Source organism: Cebus imitator, unplaced genomic scaffold (assembly GCF_001604975.1).
Source record: "Cebus imitator isolate Cc_AM_T3 unplaced genomic scaffold, Cebus_imitator-1.0 Scaffold32, whole genome shotgun sequence".
In the NCBI taxonomy this organism is placed as follows: domain Eukaryota; kingdom Metazoa; phylum Chordata; class Mammalia; order Primates; family Cebidae; genus Cebus; species Cebus imitator.
In genome coordinates, this window is record NW_016107347.1 from 5,915,160 (window position 1) to 5,925,282 (window position 10,123).

A 10,123-nucleotide genomic window follows, 5' to 3' on the forward strand; every position below is an offset into this window, starting at 1 on the left:
TGAGGCAGGAGAATTGCCTGAACCCAGGAGGCGGAGGTTGCGGTGAGCCGAGATTGCGCCATTGCACTCCAGCCTGGGTAACAAGAGCGAAACTCCGTCCCAAAAAAAAAATAGAGACGGGGTTTCTCCATGTTGGTCAGGTTGGTCTTGAACTCCCGACCTCAGGTGATTTGCCTGCCTCAGCCTCCTAAAGTGTTGGGATTACAGGCGTGAGCCACTGCGCCCAGCCAATTTTTTTACTTTTTAAAGTTATGCTTTGGCTGGTCACGGTGGCTCACGCCTGTAATCCCAGCACTTTGGGTGGCCAAGCTGGGTGAATCACCTGAGGTCTGGAGTTCGAGACCAGTCTGGCCAACGTGGTGAAACCCTGTCTCTACTAAAATACAAAAAATTAGCCAGGCATGGTGGCACATGCCTGTAATCCCAGCTACTGAGGAGGCTAAGGCAGAAGAATCACTTGAACCTGGGAGGCGGAGGTTGCAGTGAGCTGAGAGCCCGTCATTGCACTCCAGCTTGGGTGACAAAAGCGAAACTCTGTCTCAAAATAGATAAATAAATACAGTTATGCTTTTTCCTCTATTTCCAGTTAAATCACGACAGCTTAGTAATCCATCAATGAGATGTCGTGTTTCTCTTTAGTAGAAATTATATTTTTGGCAGCCAATTAAGATGCTTGTACTCCTTTGTTCCTTATATTCCTATAAACTCAAGTTGATAAGTTTTGTGGTATTTGACTTCTTAGGCAAAATCAAAATTTTTACTTTGTTGCTATTCTGCTTATGAAATAAACTTTTGTCTATGCATTTGAACTAAGTTTCAGCAAGTTCAATCTAAATTGAATAATTCCAACTCCCGGTTTTATCCTATGTTGCTCATAAAACAGTTCCAAGTATACTGCATTATCTTGAGATTTGAAGATACGTTGCCCATGGGGATTATAGAAGGCAAATGGGTTAAGCCGCTCTGGCCTCGTTGTTGTGTATTTTAGGAGACTATCTTAGGGGAGCTTAAGTGATTGAGCTGCAGGAAGAAGACATCGCAACCCAGGAATTAAAAATGGATTCAGATTGTCTGATTTTAACAATTTAGTTTCACCATAAACTAATTATGTGACATTGGGCAAGTGACCTAATTCCTCTGTACCTTAGTTTCTACATTTGTAAAATAGAGATGATTTGGTAACATAATAAGATATTTGTGAGAGATAAATAAAACAATACACTTTGTAAAGGGCCAGCGCCTGGAATATTTTAAGCAATTTGGAACTCTATGTTGCAGAGTTCATAAGGTTCTAGCTTGTTTTTTTTCTCTTCATTAAACCTTTCTCTCGCAGATTCAAACTACTCTTAATGGCTTTACCTTTCACATCAATGTGAGTGATTCCTAAATATGATTTACTTCCCTTCTTCTCGAATCCATACCCACAGATGCTTATTATTTATTTATGTGTACCTTTCTTAACTGTACTCTCCCGGTTTGCCATATAACTAGCTCAAAACCTCAGTCATTTTTACCTTGTTGCGCTCTCCCCAGTCCAACTCACCCAAACTAGTCTTTCTCATTTCCTTTTTGTCCTGATTCTTCTACCAGATTTATTAGCAACTGCCTAGACTATTAATAAAGCCTTCTAGTTGGGCTTTCGATTGTTCTGTTTCTGCCCCATTTCAGTCTGTCCTATATACTGCCATCAGATTGATCAAAGCTGTGGTTTGTCTACTGTTTTAATTCATTTTTAGATATGGCATAATTCATTTTTAAATTATATACCATACCAATGAAGATTACAAGACGTAAACATTTTATCAGAAGGGGGCATTTATATTTTTAATCAGGAAATACTTTCCAGAAGCATTGCTTTGAATGCCATTCTCTTAAAATTCTTCAGTGGAACTTTTGAGGGTAATTAGATATGTTCATTATCTTGATTTGGTGATTTCATGGGTGATGATTTCACACCAACTTATCAAACTGTATACTTAATTGAGATGTGTAGTTTATTGTACGTCAGTACTACCTCAATAAGGTTGTTTAAAAAAAAAAACCTTCAGCAGCTCCCTACTGTTCATCAAACAAAGCCTGACTTTCATTCTGATATTCAAATTCCCCCAGGATCTGGCCCTAACTGTCCTATATAGCCTTAATCAATCATGATTCTCCTCTACAATCCCAATGCTCTAGTAAAACTGAGCCGCTCACTAAAGCTGCCCCTCTTCCTACTATTCTCAGTGTTTCGTATTGCTTTTTCTGAGGCTCTACCTATAGACATCTTCAAGACCCAACCGAATTGCCACTTTTTCCATGAAGGTCTTGAAGAACAAGAAGTGGTCTTTGCCTCCTTGAACTTTTGTTTGCACTACTTTTATGTTTCTTATCCAAAAAAATGGCCTTAACTTGTAGTTATCTGTATAGTTATGTTCCCCACTAGAATAAAGGATCGTTGAATGATACAATTTGTTCTATACTTCTGTAGCACCCATCCTCTTCATTCTCTGACATGTATATCGATATTCAAAATATTCATTAAATGAATAAATAAATTGTTGACTCAGATGAGACTTCAAGTTTGATTATATATGAACAGGATGCTAAGCTTGAAGAATCCTAATGCTCTTTATTTAAAAAAAAAAAATGCTTTGGGTTTGGCATGGTGGTTCATGCCTGTAATCCCAGCATTTTTGGGAGGCCGAGGTGGGTGGATCACCTGAGGTCAGGAGTTCAAGACCAGCTTGGCCAACATGATGAAACTCCATCTCTACTAATACAAAAATTAGCTGGGTGTTGTGGCACACACCTGTCATCCCAGCTACTCAGGAGGCTGAGGCAGGAGAATTGCTTGAACTCAGGAGGCAGAGGTCACAGTGAGCCAGATAGCACCATTTTACACCAGTCTGGGTAACAACAGCAAAACTCTGTCTCCAAAAAAAGAAAGAAAGAAAGAAAGAAATGCTTCAATTGCAAGTTATTAGTTGACTTTTGCCTCTTGAGGATTCTGAAACCAAAGGCAGAGTATGCTTCCCTGTATAGTACGTGGGAGGTTGACTATGAAGTCTGCAGCAGGTGAACTGAAGGGCTTAGTGAAGTCACAGAATGCTGCAGTGACCAGCAGCAGATTGGAAGTTGGATAGGGAGATTTTCCTACCGTGGATGATGTGAAAACATGAGAAAATCAAACAAGCTTCATTAGAGGTATTTTATAAGCCTCCTCTGTGTTCATTTATTTTATTTTTTATTATTGTGTGTGTGTGTGTGTGTGTGTGTGTTCATTTATAAAAGGAGAAACAAGTCTATTCTGGAGATAAAGGAGGTCATTTCTTTCTGGCCATTTGCAGTCCTTCAGAGATGGACTCTGAAGCTCAGTATTAACACCATTCCTTTCATAACAATAGCCCTGCTGCTTGGGCAGCAGCATTCAGGAAAGCACCCTTTGCCAGGTTCCTGTGTCTCCATGTAGGAAGGCCCATCTGCTCCTGACATAATGTAAGTGCCTAGCTAGAGACAAGATGCACAGACTGTGCCAGGAAAAAGACATGGAGTAATTGACATAATGAGTAACCAAGTGAGAGTAGATCCCTCACCAAAGTCTAACCACACTAGCTTACTTTACCACAACAGATTTATTTTAGGTATACTCAAGACCATGTTAAGCACGGTGGGTTATACAAACGCATAGAAGACACTGCCATGCCTTTGATGAATCTGAAACTACACGGGGCATCTTCTGAATAAACTCTTAAATAAATTTATAGGAGGTAAGGAAATTGAATAAATGAAGAAAACTTCTATAGCTGAATATACAGATTTATACTGAAGAGATTCAGACTAGGAGAAGATCATGGTAAACAGAGTTGGGGCAAGATTTTTGGAAAAAAGTAATTGAGCTTTATGGCTTTATTTTCATCATGGTGAGACTTAGGGGTAAAGGTGAGAAGTAGAAAAAGGAGTGATAGTAGAATGAACAAGTTCTGTGGGTGATGTGGTTGGACAGGTTGGGTGAGGATAGTTGATGGGGCAGGGGCGCTTGGTGACGAGCTAAGGAATCTAGACTTGTTCCCACGGACCATCAGTAACTATTCTGATACTTCAGCATTAAAGTGCAGCTTTAAGAACTTTCATCCAGCCTTGGTTAACAGAAGATACTAGAATGGAAGACATACAGATGGGAAGATAATCTAAGTGTATTGCTATAGGAATCCATATGTGAATATGGGAATGGGGCTAAGTGGGAATAGAAAAGACAGGTTGAATCTAAAAGACATTGAGGAGAAATTTCCAATGGACTTTGGTGATCAAGGGAATGCTTGCAAAGGACTGAATGTTTCACAGACAGTATATACATACATATATATATATATATATATATATATATATATATATTTGTATCTCCCATATCAAATCAATGACCCTGGGATGTAGGGAAAGGCAAGTGTAGTGAAACTAAAGCTAAGGTTGGGTAAGTATCTTCTCCAGGGTAAAACATGCCTCCTCCTCATCCGAAAGAGAGAAGGATGTTGTGAGAATCCTGAGTGTTTTTCCTATTGACTAGTTTATCTTGCCCTTATAGTCTTCTCTGAAATTCTCCTGAATTAATGTTTATTGTAATCTAATTCCTGACCTCCGTGATACTGATATTTCCCCTTACACTAACATACTCCCCCCATCTTGTTGGAACAGGTGACATGGCTACCAGCACTCTTCTCTGTTCTTCTTCCTTCTGACCAAACACTACAGCCACAGGAGGCAGCAGTGAGATGTGGCTCTTGGTCACTCCTCTTCGGGTGGGCATCTACAATTTACTTCCCACAAGAGCCTACCCTTGATGGTTCTGGCAAAATGTTTGTGAGTCTTTTATTGCATGGAATTGTTGTGTTCACCTAGGTTTTGTGCCAGACTGGTTTAATGATTAGTCATAAATTCTGAAACTCTTTTAGGTATTTGCCAACCTTTACTGCATGTCTTGTTTCCCCTCCCCAGCATTTATCTTCCCACAAGATACAAATGAGTCAACATAATCTTCATCAAAAAGCATTATGCTCTTATTGCCCTTCAGTATCTGTAGAAGGAAGTATGATAAATTAAGCAGTGGCTTATATTTTTTAAAAAATAATAGTTCCAACTACTTGGAAGGCTGAAGTGGGAGGATCACTGGAGCCCAGGAGCTCCAGACTAAGTTGGATAACATAGCAAGACCCTGTCTCAAAACAAAACAAAACAAAATAACCAAACCAAAAAACTCCAAAACAACAACAAAAAAATGAAGCTTTCTGTTTTCTTCTGTAGTTTGTTTTTTGCTTGCTTGAGTGGTCTGCTCAGGAAATGGCCTTGTAGCTAAGTGGGTTTTGGAGGTTTGGTTATTTCACAGTGTCTCTATACCTTTTGGGTTTACAGTATAATAGAATCTTAAGAATTGCTGCTTGCTTTTTTAAAAAGTGTGAAGTTCTGCCAAGACATTATTTACAGATCCTTAGATTCTGAGGAAAAGGACTATGGAGGCATCTGAGCAAATTTTTTTTTTCTTATCTCCTATTTATTTCTATCTTCTCCCTCCTTAAGAAGAAACAAGAAAGTAAGAGATTGTTTTGAAATATACACTTGAGAAAAATAGATTTAAATTTTATTAGTAGGTTTGCCTAATTAATTAATAAAAATTAATAAAGTTCTCATTTTGTTGTAATTGAGGACATTCTAAGGGTACAGAGAAATTATAAAATTATATTATCTTATATGTCCAAATATGTAAAATCATCTTCCTTTTAGGATTAGCTTTGCTACTGTGCAATTAAGCAAATTAGTTTGGAATGTTTTTGTTTGTATTTTCTTTCCCAAAGGTACCTAAGGAATGTTTTAATTTTTATTAGTAATTACATCTATATCTTTAGTTTTCAGGTGTTTTATTAACTGGCTGAGGATTTTTTTTTACCATAGTCTGGCTTTCTCACTGTTGTACGCCCATCTCCTTATATAATGCTTAGAATATAGTGAGTACTCAATAAATTTGTTGAACAACTTAATGGGTTTTTTAATGTTTATTTCTAGTTTTTTAAATGGTATAATAATTTTAAAAAGCGAACTTTATCCTATCACATTTACATAACTGATTCTTTTTTGCATCTTTTAGTCTTTAACTATGTACATACTTTTACATAGTTTTAGTTATTATAAACTTGAAATTTTGTATTTTTATAAATTAAAGCTTTCCCATATTTTATGTTTTAAAATAGCCAAAGTAAACACCACATTACTTAGAGCAAAAAGAAATTCTCTCTTAATTCTAGATGGGGATAATTTGAGAAATATACTATACCCAAAAATATTGCTGAAAAATTAGGACTTATTTTAATTTACGTGTACTGGGATTGAGTTCCTTTATTTGAAATATTGTCTCTAATTTGCCTACAACCAAGATATCTCAATGATCTTTCTTTTTGCAGCATTTAGTAAGAGCATGCAGTATCTTTAATGTTCAGAATAAACAGTGTTCAGAATCATTATTTCCTGAAGGAAGTTTGAATAATTTTGCAAAACAGAAAGGATTGCTAATATCTTAAATAGAGGAAGTCTGAACAACACATTTCCCAGTTTTCTTCAGGATCAAGACTGATTTGTTAACATTTGTTGAACTCCTGCCTTCAATAAAGATGATACACTGATTTTGGGATGTTCTCACACTGAATTAGGCACTTGGGTAGACATGTATCCATTGAGAGGTTATGCAAGGTGAGATGTGGAAGGTTTTTCTAGAAGAGCCTGCCTTTCAGGGCCAAAATGCCACATGCACAGCATGGCTTCCTGAAACAAATTTCTTTCCTAAGACATTGGTTGCAGAGTAGAAATGTGTTCTTTAGAAACAGTTCTTCAGGCTTTCTGCCCTGAGAGTTACAATGTTGTTAGCAAGGTGGTTGATTTTACTTTCTTTTTGTTTCTTCACAATTTACCCACATTGCAGATGCAGGATATTGTGCTAACTGCCTGGTCAGGTGCTCCTTGTGGGGGCTACTTGCTCTGGATCCTTTATAGACCAATAATCTCAGTCTTTATATCCAGAATCCAAGTAAAGCTTTAAAGGCTACTGGAAGGGTTGAAGAGGTGCTAAAATCAACACTTTCCTTAATGGAGGTTAGCACTTCCACAGTCCTGGGAGAGACACAAACTGTCAGAAGCATCTGACTTTGCTTCATTTAAAAAAGAGTTGCCGGGCGCGGTGGCTCAAGCCTGTAATCCCAGCACTTTGGGAGGCCGAGGCGGGTGGATCACGAGGTCAAGAGATCGAGACCATCCTGGTCAACATGGTGAAACCCCGTCTCTACTAAAAATACAAAAAATTAGCTGGGCATGTTGGCTCCTGCCTGTAATCCCAGCTACTCAGGAAGCTGAGACAGGAGAATTGCCTGAACCCAGGAGGTGGAGGTTGCGGTGAGCCGAGATTGCGCCATTGCACTCCAGCCTGGGTAACAAGAGCGAAACTCCGTCTCAAAAAATAAATAAATAAATAAATAAAAATAAAAGAGAGTTTGAGGTCAATATAGCGGACTTTAAAGTTCTGAATGCACCTTCTGTGATGAACAGAAGTTTCTCATTGATCACACTGACAAGAAACCTTTCTGTGAACACTCCGGGTAGAAGACATGTAACTCTAAATAGTGTCTGTCTGTCTTCTTTTCTGGGCCCAACTAAACTTTGCAGAGTTCATATGGGACAGTGGGACAGAAGGAAATAGAAGGTGTCAACTGGGCCCTTGTGCTCACTAGGAAAATGGGGAGAGGTAGAACTCATGCAGGAGACCTGTAATTCTGCTCTTTCTCTGGGAGACAAGAAGGTGAGTTTTGCATATGGGTAATGGAATGGAACAATCTCAGAGTCAAGTCGACCACACTTTATGTTCCAATCAGCTTCTTGTTTGTTAAAAATTTGAATTGTAACCAGGTTCCTTTGCTGAGAAGGAAGGCGCTAGGGCCCTGGAGTGAGATGATGGCTGTGTTCTGTGACCACAGAAGCTGGTTACGTACTAATTTCCTCTAGGGCTTGTGATGAAGTCAGTAAACCACAGCCTTCAGCATGCTCTGCTCAGGCAGCAGCAGTGGCTTTTTGGAGGTGTCTCGGCCATGACACGCATTTGATATGCCCAACCTCAACCTACACATAGACTGTTTCTCTTGCTCTGCAGCATGGACCAAAGAGAAATTCTGCAGAAGTTCCTGGATGAGGCCCAAAACAAGAAAATTAACAAAGAGGACTTTGCAAATGAATTTATGGTGAGTCCTGTGTGTGACCCTCTCAGGGTAGTTACATACACTATTTAACTGACTACGGTGTTCCAATTTTCTGTTCCTTTTGGTTTTTTCCTTCAACTCATGTTCACCGTGAGGTGGTCCAATTTTCTTGGACCAAATTGCTCTTGGGATAAAGTAAATATCAGACCTTGGAGGGGAAGACAGAGAAAAAGGCAACCTAAAGTTTGACTTCTCTGAGTAGTTTGCATGTATTTTAAGTATTCTTTCAAAATTACTGGTTTTGATATTCTGTTTGCTAGTTATTTGGAGTTTGGTTAGGAATCCTACAGAAGACATATACAACTCCAGATGTAAAAACACTAACATTAATTGAACATCCATATTTCCCCAGGTATCTGAATTGTGGTTTATGTTTCATATTACTAATTTTTTTTTAAGAGATAAGGTCTGACTCTCAGGCTGGAGTGCAGCAGTGCAACCATAGCTTACTATCGCCTTGAACTCCTGGGCTCAAGTGAGTCTCCTGCCTCAGCCTCCTGAGTAGCTGGCGCCACAGGTGTGTACCACCACGCCTGGCTAATGAATTTTTTTTTTTTTTTTTTTTTTTTTTGTAGCGACGAGCCTTTTGCTTTGTTGCCCAGGCCTGTCTCTAACTCCTGGCTTCAAGCTATTCTCCATCTCACCTCCCAGAGTGCTAGGATTATAGGCATGAACCACTGTGTCTGGCTTTTTTCTTTTCTTTTGTGTATGAAAAAGATATTAGAACATGTGTTTTTTCAATAACAGGGCTTTCTTAACTTCTTTTGCTTGGAGATGTAGAATGGCCAGGATGGGGAGTAGAGACAAGTGTAGGTCATGGAGAGAAACATGAGTACAAAGTAGCTTCAGGTTAGGTGAATTAGATTACCTAGAAGAACAATGAATCTCCTTTGAGGGAATGTGATTATTGATGTAATGGCAGCTGCGTAGGCCTCATTCACCCTACTAGCTGGCGTATCAGATAACACAGGTGTCTAAGTATCTACCATGTACTTTAGAATACTTCCAGGTGGTGTTTCTGAGATATAAGAATTTTAAACCTTAGTTCTTCAGTTGTGAAAAAAATGGAGGGAAGAGGGGGAATTGAAGTACAAACCCAAAATTAAATCATGATTTTTTTCACCAAGCAAATTATCAAGTATTTAACATGTTCTTTAATCCGTTTTCTAACTTATAAAATGGGGATAATAATTCATGTCCTGCCTATCCTCACAGGATCATTGTGATGATTAAATATTAAAAACAATCACTAAATGTAGTCATTTATTGAGTACTATTTATTGAGCACTTAGTATGTACCCAGTTCTAAGGACTAAAAATAACAGCAGTGAACAAAAAGAACAAAAACCTTTGCCTCCTGGAGCTAACATTAGGGTACCAGATAGTAGATGTGAAAACTCTGGAAGTCTTGAGTAATTAGATGTTATTGAGTGATTAGATATTATGCTAGGAACTCCTATATTAGCTTAACGTGGATAATATTGTGGTACTTGGAAAAATACGCTCTCACTGCCACTGGCCAACCAGTCTCAGCCCCTATTGGCCAGGTGAGGTGGTTTGCACCTGTAATTCCAGCACTTTGGGAGGCTGAGGTGAGCAGATGGCTTGAGTCTAAGAGTTAGAGACCAGCCTGGGCAACATAACGAAACTCCTTCTCTACTAAGTAGGTAAGGAGGTAAATAGGAAGTTCTAGCACATATATATACATGTGTCTGCCCCTGGACTATAATTCCTAAGCCAAAGTAACCCAAGGCATTTATGTAAAAAGTGAGCTGAGGAGTAGTGCCAGCCTCTGTTTTATTTTGGTTGTGTTTTTAAAAATAATGTAGACTGGCCAGGTGCGGTGGCTCACGCCT

At 38.8% G+C, this 10,123-nt stretch overlaps 1 protein-coding gene across 1 annotated transcript in view; it reads left to right on the forward strand.

The window, feature by feature from the left end:
* The first annotated feature begins 8,026 nt into the window (after window positions 1-8,026).
* Window positions 8,027-10,123, forward strand: part of PTPN22 (protein tyrosine phosphatase non-receptor type 22) — a 55,297-nt gene continuing 53,200 nt past the window's right edge. The window contains exon 1 of the mRNA XM_017524262.2: window positions 8,027-8,249. Within this exon, the coding sequence (XP_017379751.1) occupies window positions 8,163-8,249 (87 nt within the window). The 5' untranslated portion in view covers window positions 8,027-8,162. The remainder of the gene's footprint in view (window positions 8,250-10,123) is intronic.